This window comes from Pelobates fuscus, chromosome 13, assembly GCF_036172605.1.
Source record: "Pelobates fuscus isolate aPelFus1 chromosome 13, aPelFus1.pri, whole genome shotgun sequence".
NCBI classification, from domain to species: Eukaryota; Metazoa; Chordata; class Amphibia; order Anura; family Pelobatidae; genus Pelobates; species Pelobates fuscus.
In genome coordinates, this window is record NC_086329.1 from 36,184,328 (window position 1) to 36,206,910 (window position 22,583).

General features: G+C 45.2%; 1 protein-coding gene across 1 annotated transcript in view; it reads left to right on the forward strand.

Moving 5' to 3' along the window:
• The first annotated feature begins 2,306 nt into the window (after nt 1-2,306).
• Nucleotides 2,307-22,583, forward strand: part of C13H14orf132 (chromosome 13 C14orf132 homolog) — a 52,918-nt gene continuing 32,641 nt past the window's right edge. The window contains exon 1 of the mRNA XM_063440432.1: nt 2,307-2,816. Coding sequence (XP_063296502.1) covers nt 2,790-2,816 — 27 coding nt within the window. The 5' untranslated portion in view covers nt 2,307-2,789. The remainder of the gene's footprint in view (nt 2,817-22,583) is intronic.

Consider the following 22,583-nt stretch of genomic DNA (forward strand, 5'->3'; position numbering starts at 1 on the left):
GGACTCGCCTAAGAGGTTTGCCTTGACGTGGCGGGTGAGCTTACATTCAATAAATGGTAATAGCATATACCTGCACAACAATCCATATTAACAGCAAATTTCACACAAAAAAGGCATTTCCAATTAAAATAATATACTCTAAAAAAAAAAATCTCTGAAAAGGCTGTTTTTACATTAAAATGCTTGCAGGGGCAGGCAGTAGTCACCAGAACATCTACATTAAGCTGTAGTGACTATAGTGTCCCTTTAACTAGACTGTCAGCTATAAAGTACTTTTAAGCCCAAAATAGCGGGATTGGAAAATTCGATCACGCTTGGCTCCATTGCCAGCAAATGTTTAATTCTCCCAAATTCCTGGTTTCATAAATTCACCCTAGAGTGGTTTCTATATGCACTACTTGGAGTGTAAGGGATAAAAAAATAACATGCTAATGAGAATTTTACTGAATACTTTCTCAGGCCTTGGGATAAAAAAAAAAAATAGAATGATTGTGGAAAGAAAAAGAATGGTGTAAATAACTATTACCCGTTAATGTAGTAGTGGAAGATTTATAGAGATACACAGCTGAATATAGTATGCTATTAATGGAAGCAAGAAGGATCTCAGTTTTCCCATGTTGAGTAATGGCCTATTTCCAGTGAGATTTTGATGCCTTGGATCAATATTACAGAGAACAAGAGTTTCACAGCTGATTAGATTTTAAAGGGCATCTTTCGTGCAAAAATAGAATGTCTGTATTTAGGGCAGGACCTTTCACCTACACGCTGTGCTAAACAAATGGCTGTAAAATGGTTTTTAAGAAATAGACGTATAACTACTACATTGTGGGTGTTTTCATAACATGCTAACAGAGTTTTTCACTAAACTGAGAATTTAAATTTAAAGTTAAAAATAGCCAAACTGGAAACATTAAATCAGACATGATTCCAGTACAGCTATTTTGGCCCTAACTTTGAAATTCAGTTTAGTGAATAATCCTGTAAACATTGCTTCCTACAATAGTTAGAGCGCTGAAATATTCTACATCTTGTGGGACCTTGCGTTTGGCATACCAATGCAGTGCCAGCGGGGATTTAATGCCCTCTCTACAGCATCTTTCAGACACAGTGGCAGATCTACCAGGGCCTGCACTCTAGAGAGGCCCATTGGGCACTTAGGGCCATCCGGTGGGTATCGCTGAACTGGGGCCCATTGGATGTTTCCAGCTGGGATGAAGTGACAGCAGATCACTTCCTTCCAGCTTCAAACCCCGCACAGGAGAGAGAAAGGTAGCGGTGCACACAGGGGAGGCAAAGGAGGGCAGCGTGTGATCAGTCACAGGGAGAGGATGTAGCATGGAATAAGATTTCAGGCAGAGGGTCACGAAGAGAGCAGCTTCCGACCCCACACTTCCATTAACCTCAGCCAGCAACTCTGCTTGGACACACACTGTTTTAACAAAATAACGGTGTGCTGTGTAGAAAACGAAAGTGCATTATGTGCAAACGTGTTCCCATAACATACTGTAAGCCTTTCCTGACCTCTGCCTGTAGTTACATAGTTACCTTGGCTGAAGAGAGACACGTGTCCATCAAGTTCAGCCTTCCTCACATTTGTTTTTTGCTGTTGATCCAAAAGTAGTGTGTCTTTCTCTGTCTAACTCTTTTCCGGTCTCTGTCAATTCCTGCTTTCTGTCACTATCCTCTGCTCCTGACTCCTAAGCGCCAGTTTACACAGCACAGAACACAGTGATGAGTAACTGTTTCACAGGATTTCTTTGAGTATCATAATGTTACATATGCTGCTATTTTATTAGCTAAGAATTGACCATTACATGCTTTCCATGAGGTCAGCCACTTATATGAAGTTTAATTGAATCTCAGAAATTGTGATTCACTATCTATCAAGAATGGGCATTCGCAACTTTTTTTTATGCAGAAAATATTATATTTCACTCTAAATAAGAAAATTCTAATCTAAAGAAACTTTTATCAGTGCAGTTAACAAAGAATGCAGTGACTTCATTTTGAAGGATAATTTCCCATTTATGTATACAGCTCAATTTGCTGCTGTGTATCTAGGATTGATCTTCATGGGAGTATGAGTGCACAGCACCGTGAATAGGAGGGGTAGTCGTCCCCTAACCTAAACTCTGGTATCAACTTCCAAACATAGACAGCATCTCTTGTCTCATACTTTCCTGTCAACAGAAAAGCTCGTTCAGTCTGTCCCTAAGGAGCTTTTGTTGCCATAGAAACTGAATTAACCATAAAAAGCACTTTGCAAATGAAATTGAATTCCTTGCACACAGTCATCCGCACACTGCCATCTCGTACAAATCCCATGCCAGGTCCTTCCGAGCTTCCAAAAGGCAAACAGCTTGTAAAGGAAAATATCCCAATCTGTGCACATTCAAAACAGATGCAACCATGCTCAGACGAGGAGCACAAAGCGTAGGGATGGTGTCTTTGTCATGTGCATCGACAACATGAGAAGCTTGGTCATGAAATGGTTACCAATGCATGACACTGTTGCCACTTAAACAAGCAGCACATCCCATTATACAAAAGCAAAAACACACTGTATTCGCTGTGTCTTGGTCATTGCTAGGCAGCTTCTACGCCCTAGAAAGAAAGCTGCTTCTGATCGTAGAGTGAGTGCACAGATTGGGTAGCATGGATTAAAAGGGGTCCTTTCACTCCTATCACATACAAAGCAGACACAGGGAGAATGCTGAATTCAAGTAGGGTCCCCAGACCTTTTTCGCCTATCTATTCCTGTATCTAGGTCACTAGCAAATACAAGCATCATGGATCTTTCGTTTATGGCAGCTCAGGTAAGAAATCTTTGCTATTTGCTATTTTTCATGTTTTATATCAGACCTTCTTCCTGCGATACTTATTGCTGAATTGAATTGTGCTGGCAAAAATGTATCTGAGAAATCAACAAGTTTGTCTAAACCGTCACTGTCTAATTTCCCCTGGGTCACGTCTTCTTGTGATTTACGATACGGTTTGAAGAATGGTGAAATCTCCACTTTTACATTTCAAAACACATTTTCTACAAAAAATAATTATTGATATATTTTGGAAATTGCGATGGAAATTCTGTCTTCTTCTTGTCATTTTATAATTACTCACTCCTCCAAATTGTTGACCCTCGATTCATCTTTTTTGTAGCTACGTACCTTCTCTAAAACATAGGAGGGAAGCAGTCCATCAGGCGTTGTGACCTCACTTATATAAACAGAGACAACACCCTCCTCATGTTCCTCCATTAGACAAATATGCTACTTATATGTTCGAATTTAGGTAGGAAGAATCTTAATGGGATAAAAACATTTTAACTATTGTATATGTTTTGTTACCTGAAGAATGTTATTTTAAATTTGTTGTTGATGTATATATACCTGAATGCTTCTAATCTTTTAGTGACCTCTTTCCAGTAACTGATTGGGTATGAAGTTACAGATAAAGAAAACATATATATATAAAAAAAAAAATATATCATAAGGCAAAATATTTTTCTTTGCAAACAAAATATGTTTTACATATGTAATTTTGTTTATCCCCCATCCCACTTTTCTGCAGGGAACTTTACAGCCAGGTAATTTTAGGTCATCGTTTCATTTGTAATTTAAGTAATTTTAATTCTTTGATTTATATACTTATTGGCTGTATTGATTCTATATGGAATAGGTGTAATTTTTCTTGATTATTAAGATATGTTAAAAAAACAAACACACACAAAAAAAACATACAGTGAATACTGGAGTATTAACTTATAGGCTGCCCAGCATATAATGTAATGATCTAGTTTATATTTGCCTAATTAAATATGTAAATCTCATTTATTATTATTTGACAACCTGTAAGAATATGGGCTTGCCCATGGAGACAACCCAGAGCATTCTTCTGTAAAAAATATGCAGACAAAAACAATAAACACCATTTTTGAAAGTGCTGAAAATCAGAGATAATTGTTACTGTATTCACAGTGAGAGAATGCCTCGCCAACAATGTTGTTCTGTAACTACTCATAAACTGGGCCAGCTAGATGTCTAACCACAAATGTATTTTTATTGTAATGCAATTAAGATGCATGAAACAAGGTCTAAAGAGGAAATGCAATTCATTAAATGCACCTATCAAAATCTACCTGCACCATAGTACTCACTGAAACTTTACTGAATTGCTGGCAAATGTATTAATTCAAAGATATACTTCATCTATACTGCACCTCAACATAACATAGGTACATGTGTGGCATCCTGTACATATAATACTGGCAAATTGTAGAATGGCATTACTTTATTGGGGCCACCAGTAGATATAGCGGTCTGTACTCTGCATTTGTGTCCTATAGAGGCATAGTAGTAAAGGCTAATAATAGATGAATAGATAGATACATAGATAGATAGATAGATAGATAGATACATAGATAGATAGATAGATTGATAGATAGAACTATATATGGGGTGAAGTACAGGCAAACACTATGCCTACAAAATTAACTGTCTGACAATAAAACAATTAGACCAGTGCAGAAGAAGCTCCACACTGTAGTCCCAACAGTAAATTACAACAAACAAAAAACGAACAAGAGTCCTGCGCATCCAGTATAAGTGTGCACACCCAGGTGCTACCGCAGTTTATTTGAGGACAAAATCCAAAGAGCAAACATTTCGGGCAACAGCCCAGGACATTAGCATTGAGAAAGGGCTGTTGCCCGGAACGTTTGCGGTTTGGATTTTGTCCTTAAATAAACTGCGGTAGCACCTGGGTGTGCACACTTATACTGGATGCCCAGGGCTCTTGTTCGTTTAGATCGATAGATAGATCTGGACATTTTTATGAAAGGTGTCTAATGAATGCGCAGAAATGTGACAGATATTGAGCTATAAATCTAGCCATTCAGCCTTGTATTCTCACCATTGTATTCAGGAAAAATATTATTCATGATAAATTGGACCATGGCCCAAGGAGGTTACAATTTAACAATGTATAAGTGAGTAGAAGAGTGGGCATTAGTACCTGAGAGTCATGTACTGGTTGTGATTTATGTGCTTCATATTTTTTGTAGTAGATTACAGGGTCATTTTGGACCCTAAAGCACTTTAAAGGGACACAATAGCCACCAGAACAACTACAGCTTATTGTATTTGTTCTGGTGAGTAGAATCATTCCCTTCAGGGTTTTTGCAGTAAATACAGTTTTTTACATTACAGCCTAGGGATACCTCCAGTGGCCTCAGATGGCTGCTAGAGGTGCTTCCTGGGGCAGTGATGCACATTGTGACTCACATTCAGTGTCTTCACTCTCTGCATGCAGACACTGACGTTTGCTCATAAAGATTACTGTATTTATCGGCGTATAACACGCACCTCATTTTCAGAAGGAAATTCCAGGAAATTTCTACCCCTCCCATAGTATTCCCCCCCCTCATCCCATAGTGTCCCCCCCCTTTCCATAGTATTCTCCACCCCCTCCCATAGTATTCTCCCCCCCTCCCATAGTATTCTCCCCCCTCCCATAGTATTCTCCCCCCTCCCATAGTATTCTCCCCCCCATAGTATTCTCCCCCCCTCATCCATAGTATTCTTCCCCCTCCTCCCATAGTATTGTTCACCCCCTCCCATAGTGTTCCCCCCCCTTTCCATAGTATTCTCCCCCCCCCTCCCATAGTGTCCCCTAGTGCACTTTCCCTCTTGTCCCATAATTACTTACCTGTCTTGAAGCGTGGGCCGGCTTCACAGCGCGCACCGCGGTACTGGAACTTAAATTTCAGGTTCCAGTTTCCGGCGGGACTGAAAGGAAGTGTGCACACAATAGTGTGCACACTTCCTTTCAGTCCCGCCGGAAACTGGAACCTGAAATTTAAGTTCCAGTACCGGCGGGACTGAAAGGAAGTGTGCACACAATAGTGTGCACACTTCCTTTCAGTCCCGCCGGAAACCGGAACCTGAAATTTAAGTTCCAGTACCGGAGGGGACTGAAAGGAAGTGTGCACAGTATAGTGTGCACACTTCCTTTCAGTCCCGCCGGAAACCGGAACCTGACATTTAAGTTCCAGTACCGCGGTGCGCGCTGAACACCGGCCCACGCTTCAAGACAGGTAAGTAAATATGGGATATCGGTGTACAACACGCACCCATCCTTTCCCCCCTATTTTCAGGGAGAAAAAGTGCGTGTTATACGCCGATAAATACGGTAATTGATTCAATGAATCTCTGTGAGGAGATGCTGATTGGCCAGGGCTGTATTTGGCTTGTGCTGGCAGGCCCCTTATCTGCCTCTGTGACAGTCTCAGCCAATCCTATGGGAAACCATTGTTATTTGCTCAGAGGATGACTTCTGAGGATATCAGCCAAGCAAGCAGATCAGAGGCAGATCCAGCAGCTGCAGACTTGAATAATATTTAGGGGGGGGGGTGGTAGGGAGGAAGGGCAGGGGGTACAGATGGTGGTTTTAACCCTATAGGGTCAGGAATACATGTTTATGTTCCTGTCCTTATAGTGTTCTTTTAACTTACTGAAAAGCTTTATGTGTGAAGAGTGTTTCCTCTTTTTTCATTTTACAAAACATACAGGTTTTAATAGAAAGTTACACTTTTAGAAATTAACCTGGTTACACCCCATGGCTGTCAAGGAAACAACTGGTTCAGTTACTTTTTGGTTTGGTTAAATCAGTGGAGCTAAACTCGAGAGGTAGCAATTGTTCAGAGGACCAACCTTGCAAAGAGTTCTCATTCAGCTGTATTAGACAGATCCTGAAAGTCTGGGCTGGTTAGACTGGGATGGCTTGCGAAGGCAGTTTTTGCAAACTGTTTTTAGATATACCTGCAATAAAAATAATCATAATCATATGCATGCATGTTTTCATTTGGGATATGTCTACTAAACATTGATTTTTATTTTATTTTATTTTGTATTTGGGCGGTGAGTGCTCCTTTTAAGTGCAATAAAATAGTTTTTCATGGTATTATAGTGCCCTGCCCTATTACTTGTATATCACATATACCCATGACAAAGTCCACCAGTGATGGTGAATGACATAAGATGAAGTTGAAGACAGTTAAGGAAATTATGAAGGGTTATCCAATATTTATTGACATGACAGTGGCTACTGATGGACACAATCACAATCTCATAGTTATCATAATATTACTTTCTATAATCAATTTCATTGGCAAAAATGGGAACAATATCTTATATTAAACAAGTTTCATAAATCACTATTTTCCCAAAAAAGAAATTCGCCTAATTTTAATGGGACCATTGAAAACCTTACAATATTAGCACCTTAAAAGACTTGAAAATGCCATAAAAACTGCCCGTTCACGATGACTCACACCTATGAGGACGGGGAGGGCCGGTACGTGGTCCTTTCGGGCACACTTCACTCCAATACTTACCACCTCGTAAATGTATATGCCCCCAATGCTTCCAATAGGGAATTCTGGACTGAATTAGAGACCCTGATTATGGGCCTCCCTAGGGGACTTCTGATACTGGGGGGTGACTTGAATGCCACGCCATGCCCAGCACTAGATAGGGGGGGGGGGGGCTTTGTTTGCCTAGGTCCCAGAATAGGGGAGGTCAGGACAAACTCTTGCACACATTTCTCCAACGCACGGGCCTACTTGACCCGTGGAGGCTCCAACACCCAAGCGTGCGGGATTACACCTTCCATTCGGCAGTGCATACAACGTACTCCCGTATAGATATGTTCCTGGTCAACCCTTTAGCCATGTCGTGGATCACAACCTCTAACATAAACCTCATATCATGGTCTGACCATGCTGACATTGCCATAACCGTCAAACTACCAGGCCCACACGCCCCATGGAAATGGAGGTTAAATGCCACATTACTCAGACACCCCCAAACCAAAGAGACAATACTTACAGAGCTCACACGTTATTTCCAGGAAAATGATACCCCAGACATCTCCCCCACTACACTATGGGCGGCCCATAAACCAGTAATCAGGGGTTTGCTAATTAAGACGGCCACACACTTAAAAAAATAGAAACTTGGGAAGTTAGCGGACTTACAAGGCCTCTTACGCAGGGCCGAACTGAAAAACAAACAGGGAGCCACCCCGCACACGATTAGAGAATTAACAGACATCAGGCGCCAACTCCGAGAGCTTATGCTTGATGATGTTAGCAGAGACATGGTCCGCACTAGGCGTTTTTTCTACGAAAAAGCAAATAAAATGGACACATTATTAGCGCGAGCCCTTAGACCTAAGCGCACGACGTCTAGTATCACAGTCATTAAAGACACGCAGGGACGTATCCTCAACAGCCCTAAGGACATTAGCGAAGAATTCACCAAATTTTACGCCCAAGTGTACAACCACTCCCCAGCCCTTACCTTTGAGAACAGAACACACATAGCTCAAATTACAGAATTTCTGCGGAAAGCCAACCTACCACTCCTACCGACGCATGACACCGCGCCCTTAGGAGCGCCGATAGAAAATGATGAAATAGACAGGGCAATTACAGCCCTTAAAGGAGGGAAGGCCCCAGGCCCAGATGGGTTCGACGGCTCCTACTATAAAACCTTCAGGGAGCTATTAGTCCCCCGCCTAGCTGCGATGTACAAGACCTGGACGGAAGACGACCAGCCCAACGCCGACCTAGCCACAGCAGATATTGTCCTGATCCCCAAGCCCGATAGAGATGCCACGAATGTGGCAAACTACCGCCCCATCTCCCTCATCAATTTTGACCTTAAAGTCTATGCGAAGATCTTGGCGACTAGACTTAACCTCGTTCTCCCCAAACTGGTCCACACGGACCAAGTGGGGTTTGTCCCCAACAGACAACTCTATGGTAACACTAGACGGGCGGTGGACATAATGTGGTGGGCGGGCAAGACGCGAGCGCCTTCTCTGGTCCTTTCCCTGGATGCAGAGAAGGCGTTCGACAGGATTCAATGGCCCTATATGTTTGCCCTACTAGAGGCAATGCACCTCTTTCATCACGGCGACAAAGGCACTTTACACCTCCCCGAGAGCGCAAATATCAATCCCAGGGGTCCACTCGCCCCCCTTCGAATTGAGAAATGGCACCCGTCAAGGCTGCCCCCTCTCCCCCCTCCTCTTTATCTTAGCCCTGGAGCCCCTATTACACCTCATACGCACAAACCCGGAGGTTCGGGGAGTGCGGGTGGCCACCAAAGAATTTAAAATATCGGCTTATGCCGACGACATCTTGCTCACTGTCACAAGCCCTCGAACCACCATCCCCCACGTACTAGGGATCCTAGACAGTTATCACCAGGTATCTGGATACAAAATCAATATTGACAAATCCGTCGGCATGCCGATAGGGCTGACCGAGGCGGATATTCAATGGCTGCAGCAGACGACAGCCCTGAAGATTAGCACACAACCCATTAAATACCTGGGGGTTAGGCTAACGCCAACTTACGAGGACCTGTATAAGGAAAATCACCAGAGGATGATCGCGGCGCTACGGCGGGATTTGGATAGATGGCATGATAGGCCCATCTCATGGCTGGGTAGGCTGCATGCCGTAAAAATGAATCTCCTCCCACGCCTCCCTTTCATCTTCCAGGCATTGCCGGTCGCCGTGACTAAATCTGACCTTACACCCCTACAAACCGCAATAGACAACTTCATCTGGGCGGGAAAGAGACACAGAGTAGCACGACACACACTATACACCCCGAAGAGCAGGGGGGGACTGGGGCTCCCACACCTCCACCTATACTACTTGGCAGCCCACTTAGCGCAAATTATAGAATGGCACTCACCACCTGACACACATCGATGGGTTGACCTAGAAACGCACCTCATGAGGACTGATCTCCCCCAGTTCTGGATGTGGGTCCCGAAGCCCGACCGCCCGGAAATCCGCACCTCCTGCCCCGCCATCCTTAACTCGATTCGGATCTGGAATGCAACCGCACACAAATATGCACTTACGCACTCTGTCTCGCCATTGACACCCTATCTCCGCAACAAAGCGTTTCCACCAGGTATGACCCCTAGAGACTTTCGAGGCCTTGAGAATACGGGAGTACAGCGCTACTGTCATTTGTTCCATGACGGTTCCTTTCACACCTTTGACAACCTCAAAACGAGGGCCCCACTAACCAATAAAGACTATTTCCGCTATCTCCAACTCAGGGACTTTGCCAAGAAACCTGAAATAGCGATAGCGGCCAAGGCAAAGCCCACATTCTATGAGGCGTTATGTATGTCTGACGGACCACGTGACGGCCTCATCACCCGCCTCTACGAGCAATTAAGTGCACCCACCAAAGACTCCCACACACCCTCCTATATACTACAATGGGAGACTGAACTCCAACAAACCCTTGACAGTGGGGACTGGCAAGATATTTGGGAGGCAGCGGCCAAATCCTCAATCTGTGTCATTCACCAGGAACAGTGCTATAAAACACTGATGAGGTGGTACACCACCCCAGTGAAGCTACACAGAATGGGGAAAACACCCTCAGATGTCTGCTGGAGAGGCTGTGGAGCCAAGGGTACTTACCTCCACATGTGGTGAATGTGCCCTAAGGCTTCCCTATACTGGGAACAAGTAACTAAACTCCTGACTGACGTACTCCACCAACCGATTAGACCGGACCCCTGGACGTGTCTCCTAGCCAAACCCATTGACAATCTCCCACCCAGGGAACAGAAGCTAGTAAACAAAATCAACTTGGCGGCCAGACGCGCTTTGGCGCAAACGTGGCTCCAGGTAGACACGCCACCACTGGACAGAGTTATAGGTAACATCAAGGAAGCATTCCTCATGGACAAGCTCACTGCTCAGGTGAGAGACACATACACGCAATTTCTCAGGGTCTGGGAACCATGGGAGGCATACACAGACCCGTGAGCCTACACTCCACATCCCCGCACGGGGACGGAGACTACCCCCCCTTTTTCTCTTTTCCTGCTGGCCCCTGCCGTCTCCCGACAGGGCCCCCCCCCCTTCTTCCCTTCCCCCTCCTCCCCCCCCCCCATCCGGGGCCACTGCCCCCTCCCTTATTGGTAGGTCTCGGCCTGTAGGCCGTACCGGCTGCAACACCCGACAGAAGTACCCCACCGAGGAAGAGGTTGACCGAACTGACATGCACGGGGTAACTGAGTGCATAAGCAGGCTGAGCCGGGGGCTCAAGGGCCATGGTTGAGGCCCTAGTAAGAACCTCACTACCAACTAGCGCGGCCCCTTACTTTGCCTGGAGTTGAATAGGAGGAGACTGGCACAGGCATCTTCCTGGCCCCCTTCCCTCTCCTCCGCATTTCAGGTTAGGTGTTTCAACTTCTCCACACAGTTTTGCAGTTTTTAAAGTATTAAAATCTAACAGTGACCGTACAGTATGTTGCAGTGAACACTGGAAACACCACAGAAACTCTATGTACCATGAGGTCGGTGGAATACGTCATAACTGAATCCATATGCAGCGCAGGGGTGTGGGAATGGAGCAGCGGGCTTCCGCACAGGCCCTCACGGGGCTGCCGACCGGGAGGCCTTCGGGTGTCACGGCCGACACAGCCGTCCCCCCCCTTTTGACACACAGAGCGAACCAAGTATGCACCCGTAACTATGATAGAATGAGCCTGTTCAACTGTGTACACGTTTTGGCTTCTGCGTAAGCCATGTTGCAAAATACCTGACAACCTGTATTCTTTTTGTTCCTTTGCTACTAGGGGCTTCTGCGTAAGCCGTGTCACTGTAACGTCTAATGATCGTTTTTCTGCAGGTCACGACCAAAAATAAAGAATTAAAAAAAAAAAAAAAGACTTGAAAATGGTTTGTTAAAGAATAACCAATTCACCTAAATAACATATAAGCAAAATTAACGCCACAATTCAAACACCTTCACTAAATTGATGATGTGTACAAGCGACTTGAACCAAAAGCTCCTTCTTAATTAGTCATGCCAATTAAAGGACACAACCAAATAATTTTTAATTAAAACACAATGCAGCAGGGGCCTGGGCCTGGCAGCCGTTCAAGTAGAACACAGCATGACTGAGCCAATGGAGGAAACCTCTATCACTCGGCCCACTATCTGAGGGGGTCCTACATACACAGTTTGTGTGCCCTGTGGAACTCACCTTGACTCACAGCGCCTGAAGTGGTCAGATATGTGAGCAAAATGCATCGGCTTGGATAACAGCCATCGGCTTGGATAACAGCCATGGGCTGGAGGAGCAATACATCAGAAGACCTCCCCTACTCAAAGAGCAGCAGTGGGACTTGACTTTTCCTTGTGAGCACTATGCTGGAACTAGGGGTGGGATGGATAGCTGGAGATGTAAAGAAGTCTTAAAATCATTGTGCAGCGCTTATGGCATTCTGTGTCTTTGCAAGCGCTATGATATTATCAGTAGGCTAAAGTTTTATAGTGATTTTGTGAGTCTCTCTATATGTCCCGGTTGGTTGTCCCCACATTGCCGCCCAGTGGTTTCACTAAAAGCCTTTGTTCTAGTTCAATCCTATGTTATTAAATTGTACCACATATTATATGCCTTAGCTATCTTATTGCCAAATCATATTTGTTCTTACTGCATATTGTATGTTATGGAACAAGCTATAACAAATATATGTATGCTACATTACTTGAATAAAAATTCCCACATTGAAATTTTATAAATATATACCATATATATTCTGTGTTAATACTGTGATTATGGCTGTACTTACTTGTGCACTAAAAAGGAATTAGCAAAATAAAATACAATGCAGACAAATGAAAGACTTCATAATTACACATATGTATAGAAACTCACAAATCCATTCTTAACACGCTAAAGCAGTGATGGCGAACCTTTTTGAGCCCGAGTGCCCAAACCGCAATACATGCCAACTTTTTTCCCCTCAAAGTGCCAACACGGCAATTAAATCTGAATACTGAGATTTAAGTTTAGAAAAAACAACTCGTACAGTTGTCCAAACTAGTTAACATCTTTTGTTTTAAAAGAAGAACACAACAGAGAGTTTAACCCCTTAAGGACTGAGCCGAATGTACAAGTTGTGAACAAAACAAAACGTAAACAAAACCTGGCATTTGCGCTATATGTCTGTCCAACCGTAATTCACCTCTTTCATATTAAATGCTTTCCTTATTATATATCATTTTCAGGGGAAACAGGGCTTTCATTTAATATCAAATATTTAGCTATGAAACATAATTTAATCTGAAAACAATGGGAGAAAATAAGAATTTTTTTTTTTTTTTTTTAGTTCTACATGACATTTTAACTGTCAATGTCATAATACTGTTTGCTTTTACTGCAATAAAATACACAAATACACATATTTGTATTCAGCAAAGTCTCACGTGTAAAACAGCACCCCCTATGTACAGGTTTTATGGTGTTTTGGGAAGTTACAGGGTCAAATATTACATAAATATATGTGTAGAATGAATATATGTATATATATATATACATATGTGTATATATACGTATATATATATATATATAATTTTTTAAAATATTTTTATTTATATATAGGTATATATATAGTGATATATACGTATATATTTATGTATATAGATATATATTATTACGTTCTACGTGTATTTTGATATAAATATATATATATTAATATCACAATACAGTTAGAACGAAATAACACACATCTATATATTTTTTAATTATTTATTTTTTATTATTTTTTTAATTTTGTTTTTTTACGTATTTACATATTTATTTTTTTATATTATATATAAATATATATATATAACAATAATTATATATATATATATATATATATATATATTTAATCAGTATCAGGGGCGGACTGAGAACCCTCAGGGCCCCCGGGCAAAATAAATCAAGGGCCCCCTTACAGGCCCCACCTATACTCCGCAGCAAGCGCCACCCATGTCCCGCCTCCATGCACCGCCTCCAGCCACACCCTACACAATCTTTAGACACAAGGAACAAAAGTGCAATAATCCCTTCAAGGCCCCAGTAGAGACTACAATTGAGGGCTAATGGGCCATGGAGGGGGGTCTTTCTAGCAGAGGCTATCTCAGTGTCCTTTAGAGAGTGTGTTAGAAAGAATCCCCTCCAGGCCCTATTAGAGACTACAATGGAGTCTAATAGGCTTGGAAGGGGGTCTTTCTAACAGAAGCCATCTCAGTGTCCCTGCTGGAAACAGTCGCCTCCAGGCCCCAGTAGAGACTACAATTGAGGGCTAATGGGCCATGGAGGGGGGGGGGAGCATTCTAGCAGAGGCTATCTCAGTGTCCTTTAGAGAGTGTGTTAGAAAGAATTTCCTCCAGGTCCCATTAGAGACTACAATGGAGTCTAATGGGGCCTGGAGGGGGGTCTCCAACACTCTGGTTCCTATTCACAATATAGCAACACAACATAGCTCGCTGATACCTAGGCCAAGTTGGCTCCTCTTACCTTAATTACTGTTGCTGGCTGGCAGTCTGTGGGCTTGCTGGAAGGCTGTGGGCTTACTGGCTGCGACTGGCAGGCTGTGGGCTTGCTGGCTGTGGCTTGCTGGCTGTGGCTTGCTGGCTGGCAGGCTGTGGCTTGCTGGCTGCGGTTGGCAGGCTGTGGGCTTGCTGGCTGTAAGCCTAACTGGTGGCCTGTGGGCTGGCTGGCTACTGGTCAGCCTGTGGGCTGGCTGGCTGGCTGGCCGGCCTGTGGGCTGGCTGGCTTGCTGGCTACTGGGGCACTTGTAGATTATTTAAAGAAATAATCCATGCACAATAACCACTACTGCTCTGTGTAGTCGTTATGGTGCCAGGAGGGCCGGGCCCCCCTCCCAGAGTAAGTAGTCAAACCGTTTAAGAACAGTTTGACAACTTACCTGGGGTCTGCTGGGATATGAGGCTGTAGTAGGGTATAGGAGCAGTGGTGCAATGTGTAAGGGGTGCAGTGTGTGTGAAAGGTTCAGTGTGTGTGAGTGGGTGTAGTGTGTGAATGTGTAGGGTGTGTGGGGCAATGTGTGTATGAGGGGGCTGTGTATGTGTGTGGCAATGTTAGTATGGGGGGCTGTGTGTGTATGGGTGGGCAGTGTATGTGTGTGTGAGGCAATGTGTGTAAATGTGTATGGTGTGTGTGGGGGCAGTGTGTGTGTGTATGGGGGGCAGTGTGTGAATGTGTATGGTGTGTGGGGGCAGTGTGTTTATGGGGCTAGAGTTCACTCTCACCACTGCGACCACTAGGAATCCCTGGTGGTCACAGTGTTGAGAGTGAACTCTAGCCCGTAGCTCCAGGGCTAGAGTTTACTCTCGCAAGAGCCGTAACGTTGCCGTGGTAACCGCGGCAACGATCTGTGCTCGTGCAAGAAGGACCCAGAGGAGCTGCAGGCTAAACTCCCGGGTCCTCTCTTCCTCCCTCCCCTGCCGGCTGCCCGCACGGTGCCTGCGGACAGGGGAGGGGGCAATTGCCCTCCTCTTACTCCCCCCTCCCCCTCTTCTTACCCCCCTCCCCCTCTTCTTACTCACTCTCTTCTTACCCCCTTCTTACTCTCCCCCTCTTCTTACTCCCCCTCCCCCTCTTCTTACTCCCCCTCCCTCTCTTCTTACCCACCCTCCCTCTCTTCTTACCCCTCCCTCTCTCTTCTTACCCCCCTCCCTCTCTATTTTTACCCCCCCTCCCTCTCTTTTTACCCCCTCCCTCTCTCTTTTTACCCCCTTCCCTCTCTCTTTTTACCCCCCCTCCCTCTTTACCCCCTTCCCTCTCTCTTTTTACACCCCCTCTCTCTTTTTACACCCCCCCTCCCACTCTCTTTTTAACCCCCCTCCCACTCTCTTTTTATCCCCCCCTCCCACTCTCTTTTTAACCCCCCCTCCCACTCTCTTTTTAACCCCCCCTCCCACTCTTTTTAACCCCCCTCCCACTCTCTTTTTAATCCCCCCCACTCTCTTTTAACCCCCCACCCCACTCTCTTTTTAACCACCCCACCCCACTCGTTTTAACCCCCCACTCTTTTTAACCCCCCCTCCCACTCTCTTTTTAACCCCCCCACTCTCTTTTTAACACCCCCCACTCTCTTTTTAACCCCCCCACTCTCTTTTTAACCCCCCCACCCCACTCTTTTTAACCCCCCCCTCCCACTCTCTTTTTAACCCCCCCTCCCACTCTCTTTTTAACCCCCCCACCCCACTCTCTTTTTAACCCCCCCACTCTCTTTTTAACCCCCCCACTCTTTTTTTAACCCCCCCACTCTCTTTTTAACCCCCCCTTTTTAAACCCGCCCCCACTCTCTTTTTAACACCCCCCCCCCTCCCACTCTCTTTTTACCCCCTCCCCTGTAGCGTGGCCGAGCTGCTGTGCGGTCCGCGGTGCCCGGCCGGAGTGATAGGAAGGTGCACACTGAGTGTGCACCTTCCTGTCAGTCCGGCCGGGTACAGGAAACAGAAACTCCTGTTCCGCGCGGAACAGAAGTTTCTGTTTCCTGTACCCGGCCGGACTGACAGGAAGGTGCACACTGAGCACCTTCCTATCACTCCGGCCGGGCACCGCGGACCGCACAGCTACAGCGGAGGGGAGGTGAGAAGCTGCAGCCGCCTGAGGCTCTTAAGAGAGCGCTCAGGCGGCTGCAGCATTTAAAGGGGCGGCCGGGCCCATGTCCGAAGTGCCCGACCGGTCAGTCCGCCCCTGATCAGTATCAGTCTACGTGTAATTTGATATTAATATATATATATATAATTACATATATATATTAATAGTAAAATACACCTAGACGGTGTATGTGTGTGTGTGTATATGTGTATATATATACTTAGATCATACATATATAATATATATATATATATATGATCTAAGTATATATATATTTTTTTTTTTACACTTATTTAATATATTTAATTTCCAGCCAGCAGGGGGACTAACTGTCATTACAGTTAGTCCCCCTGCTGGCATTGCTGCAGCCAGCTATCCCGGCCATGTGATTGTGAGGTCCTCGCAAGGACCTCACTCTCACATGGCCCAGGGGGGCTGAAGAGGACAGAGGTGCCGCGGGGGGCTCCCTGGGAGTCCCCCCAACCGCGATCGCCGGCGACCGGGTAAGTAAAAAAAAACGGAGGGCGTACAATTACGCCCGGCGGCGTTTAGAGCCGCTTAAAAAAGGACGTAATTGTACGCCCTCCGGTCTTAAGGGGTTAATGATACAAATTTTAAATAATGATATAAATAGATAAAATTACGCTTATATTTATTAGTATCTCCAACAAATGCAATGCATACACACAGCTGAACACATTCACACACCGACTGCTTAATACATACACACACAGACAGACTGCTAAATACACACACAGTCCGCTAAATACACACACACACACACAAACATACACACAGTCCGCTGAATACACAAACACACAGTCCGCTGAATACACACACACTGCTGAATACATACATACAGTCAGCTGAATACACACACATATACTGCATTGAGGGGTGCAGTGTATGTGTTTGTGTGTAAGGGTTGCTGTGTGTGTGAGGGGTGCTGTGTGTGAGAGGGGTACTGTGTGTGGGGGGTAGGGGTGCTGTGTGGGGGGGGGCAGGGGTGCTGTGTTGGGGGAGGTAGGGGTGCTGTGTTGGTGGGGGTTTAAGATACATACATTTTTTTTAAAGCATTTTGAATCTGTATCCCCCCCCCTCCCTTCTTCTTACCTTTGGTGAAGGGAAGGGGGGGGGGACACAGCCATCCCTGGTGGTCCGGTGGTGGTAAGTATGTAGGACAGGAGGACAGGTCCTGCAGATCTCCTGTCCTCCTGCGCGATGCTGTGTGGCAGTGGGGGTTTATCCTGGTCCCCATTGGAGAGAATCCGTTTCCTTTATATGAAACATTCTGAGAATTAATACTTGATTGAACCAGAGGCCACATTTCCAAAATGACTGCCGTAGCCAAGCCGACCTGCCAGCATCCATCTGCTTTTCAACCCTCATCAAGGGAAACACTTCTACAAGATTTTAATAACATATGCACTAGATTTTGGGCATCTTTGGACTAGTGGGCTATCCAGAATGGTTCGCATCTGACCCGGACCATTAGCTCCAAGCAACTTTACAAATTCACCACATCCAGGGCTTTCCCTCCTGACTCCCACTTACCTTGGCCATGGGCCTTTCAGAGAAGATACCACGTGTAGTATAATGTGTTTATTTATGGTTTTATTATTTAATGGAAAGCAACAACATATACCACAGTGCTGTACAATAGGTTGCCGGTCTAATGAATCACAGAGTCTTTGAGATCAGGTGCCTGTGCGTTGTTTACCTAGCGAAGAGATGTCAGTAGGTTGTACTATGGGAAGTAGGCCGGCCAGGGAAGGTAGAAAAGCCTGACACTCATGTGAATAATACTTTGGTATGTACTACCTATCTAGAGATTGTTGCAGACAACATACCCCCCTTCATGGCAATGGTGTTCCTTGATGGCAGTGGCCTTTTCCAACAGGATAATGCACCCTGCCACACTGCAAAATTGTTCAGGAATGGTTTAAGGGAACATAACAGAGAGTTCACGGTGTTGCCTTGGCCTCCAAATTCCCCAGATCTCAAAACAATTGAGCATCTGTGGGGTGTGCTGGAAGAACAAATTGGAGCATTTCGTAACATGCAGGACTTAAAGGATCTGCTGCTAATGTCTTGCCAGTGCCAGATAGCACAGGACACGTTCAGAGGTTTTGCGGAGTCCATGCCTAAACGAATCAGAGCTGTTTTGGCAGCATGAGGGGGTCCCTTAGGACATAAGGCAGGTGGTTTTAATGTTGTGGCTGATCTGCAATATTCTTTAATATGAGTGTTAGGAGTAGAGTGTTAGACATTGCCAACAGTAAGGCAGTAATAAATTTTTACGTATAATCAATTTTTTACACAATTCATTTGGTAACCAGATCAAACCAGTCTAACCCCTTGTCTACCTGATTTTAACAAACTGCAAGATTCTAGTAGGTTTCTCAGTCGGACACATCATTCATTTGCAGAGTACTCAATTCAGTAACCAGATCAGACACGGTTTAAGTAGGTTCACAGTTAGACACATCTAGCTTTTTCTGGGGCAAGCCACTAGGTCAATCTAGTTAATATATATATATATCTGTGTCCAAATAGTAAGGAGGGCTATAAGAGGGCATTTTGGCAGGGCCTTTCTCTCTCAGGGCTCTGTGAGTGAGTAGAGGCCAGATTGTCTTCAGTGGAACCAGATTATCACCAGGAGCTGAATTTTTACAGAAGTGTCACCAGTGCCCAGAGGGAACCTTATTGTCAGGAGCCTGCAGTTAGTTTGAATGAACTGATGTGAGCTGAATTACTGGTAATAAATATTGCAAGTGAACAAAATCTACAGTTTTTGTATGATCTGTCCTGGGCATTTTTCTGAATAAAAGTTGCTCTCTGTGAGAATTGATTCATGGTGAGAAAAGAAGACAGAAGGACAGTATAATTACGATCACTGTTATTATAACTATTTTTGTACAACACTGTGTGCATTGCTCACACTCGAATAGGGTTCCCGATGGTCGTCAGTACGGACAAGCTGCAGAATCGTCCCGGAATCCTGGTTTGGGTGCCAGGGGTCACCGGACCAGTGAGCAACTAGTGCATGCTCATGTTCAGGCCTTGGGCTACTGGCAGGCTTTATTTCTCACAAGATTATGTTTCATCTGTATTCCAGGGACTCTACCTGCTAGTGTCTTTCCCGGCATAGACTGATTACATCAGGTTAACTGTAGCCAGGGCCGGTGCAAGGATTTTTAGTTACACAGGCGAAGATGTATGTGTGTCTCGTAGGCCCCCCTTTTGAATTTCTTACACTCTTTAGCGTATTTTATCCCCCCTTTATTATGTCTTAAAGGTGTCTTCATCTGTGTGTCTCTTATAACCCTCAGCTCCTTTGTGTGTCTCTTTCTTTCCCCCAAACACCATTATGTGGCTCTCTCCCCTCAGCCAGTTTTTTGTCCCTCCACCCCAGGGTCCATTGTGTGTCTTTTTCCTCCCATGCCACATAGACATAGATATATAGCAACACACAACCATACAGGCATACATAATTATTCAGCCACACAGTCACAGAGATATGCAGGCACACAACAAACACAGTCATACAGGCACACAGTCATACAATCTACACATAAAGGTACAATGTCATACAAAGTCATAGAGACACACAAAGAGACATTCACACATTACACACTGCCATATACACATACAGACACAGTCATGCAAAGACATACATATCCAGGGGCGGATCCAGAACCTAATCTTGGGAAGGGCACTGGTAGTGGGTTGTAGTGGCTGTAGTTAGTTGAAAAGTTAGGGGCTGTAGTGGGGTGACAGGGGCTGTAGTGGGGGGTATGGGCTGTAATTGGGGGGTTAGGAAATGTAGTGGGGGGATAGGGGCTGAAGTAGGTTGATGGCTGCAATTGGGGGAGAGGGGCTGTAGTTGGAGGTAAGGATTGTAGTGGGAGGTAAGGACTGTAGTAAGGAAATAGGGGTTGTGGTGGAGGTATGGGGTGTAAAAGTGGGGTTAGGGCTGAACGTGGGGGGATAGAGGCTGTAGGTGGAGTGATGTGTAGTCAAGGAGTTAGAGCTATGGTGGAGGGCACAGGGGTTGTGGTGTTGGGCACAAAGGCTGTGGTGCAGGGACAGGGGCTGTGGTGCGGGGGACAGGTGTTGAGAGAGGGCACAGGGGCTGTGGTGGGGGACACAGGAGCTGAGAGAGGGGACGGGCTGTAGAGGTGGCACAGGTGCTGTAGAGGGGGTGGGGGCATAGCTGCTGTAGAGAGGTGAACGTGGGCTATAGGGGGGCACATGGGCTGTGGTGGGGGCATAGAGGTTTTGGTGGGGCGTACAGGGGCTGAGAGGGGGCATAGAAGCTTTGGTGGGGGGGCACGAGAGCTGCAAGAGGGGGTGTGGTGGGGGGACAGGGACTGAAAGAGGGGGGGCAGGGGCTGTGGTGGTGGGCATAGGGGCTGATTGAGCGGGGACAGGGGCTGAGTGAGGGGGCACAGGAGCTGAGAGAGAGGACATGGGCTGTGGGGGTGGGGTGGGACAGGGGTTGAGATAGGGGGCACATGGGCATTGGTGGGGGCCCAGGGGCTGAGAGGGGGCACATGGGCATTGGTGGGGGACTCAGTGGCTGTGGTGGGGAGCACAGGGCCTGAGAGAGAGAACAGGGGCTGTGGGGAGGGCATATGTGCTGTAGAGGGGTACACAATAGGGAGACAGGGGCTGCTGTAATAAAAATGGATTTAAAACAAAAAAAAACTAAGTGTATTCCTTACCTTGGGCCAAGGAGGAGTAGAACAGGAGCTGGAGGCAGCATACAGCAGCCTGGGAAGTCGGCCAGCCTATTCTGATGATGCCAGGAATAGGGGGTGTGACTTACACTGCTCTTCTCCCAGACTCCCCAGCGAGAAGAGCAGTGGAAGTCATGCCCCCTCACCCTGACATCATAAGGAGGGGCTGGCTGACTCCACTGGCTGCTGGCAGCAGGGAGAGAGAGGTAAGTTAAAAAAATCAGAGTCCCCAGTCAGAGGCAAGGGATTCTGATTTTTGTGCCCCCCTGCTCTTGCGCCCTAAGGCAGCCGCCTGTGCCGCCTAATGGACGGGCCGGCCCTGACTGTAGCCATATTTCTGTGCATGTTTTATTTTCTTTAACATTTTATTTTGAGAGGCCTTTTCATGCAGTTCCTGCTAATGCTGACATGACTGATCTTCCTGTGCATTTGTAATTTTGCATACACATGCTTGTCATTACCCAATACCATCTAGTGGCGCATGTCATATACTGCTATGTCTTATATTCTATGTGCCCACCTTAATTCAACGTTTATTTGTGACATATGCAGCATAGATTAAGCTTGGCTAAAATTATATATTGCTCACCTAGTACGCCAGTGATCCAACTCTTGATTTTGATGCTACACCTTTGTACAAAACTATACGCTTTTAAATCTTTACAAAAATATAAGATACACTACGGCTACACTAGCACTTGTGTGTTATACAATTTCATGTCTTCTTTATTTAAGTTTAATAAGGAAGACATCAAATCATGTGTGGCACATGTCAGCACAGTTAAAGAGCGGATTGACGTGTGAGCATTAAAAAGAAACAAGCTATCGGAGTGTAAGTAATAATTGAAAGTAATCTTTCACCACAGGAGGTAAACTAGAAGATTTAAACTGCAAGGTAAACAGATACTAGCTACCTACCGGAAGAAAACGAGGGAATAGCAATTTAATAGTAAAGAGAGGTGAAGAATCAAAATAAGTCAGAAAAAAAATCAAATAAGAGAAAGAAGGAGAAAGACAGAGAATAATGTGGGGAAAGAATGGTTAAGGACAATAAACTTCACTATAGAAGGAAAAACAGAGAGACTAATGTGGGAGTGAAAAAGGTTTGGAGCAATAAACCCCACCAAAGAAGGAGAAAGAGACATAGTAGTGTGGGGAAAGAATAAGGTTTAGCTCAATAAACCCAACTATAGAAAACTTAGATATCCCCTTCCAAAGAAAAATACGACCAGGTCAGTGCCAATGTCCTTTCAAATAATGTTGGAGTAATCAGAGAATTGTGAAAGAACTGCTATTCAATTAACACTGCATTAGGCAAGAGAGAACTCC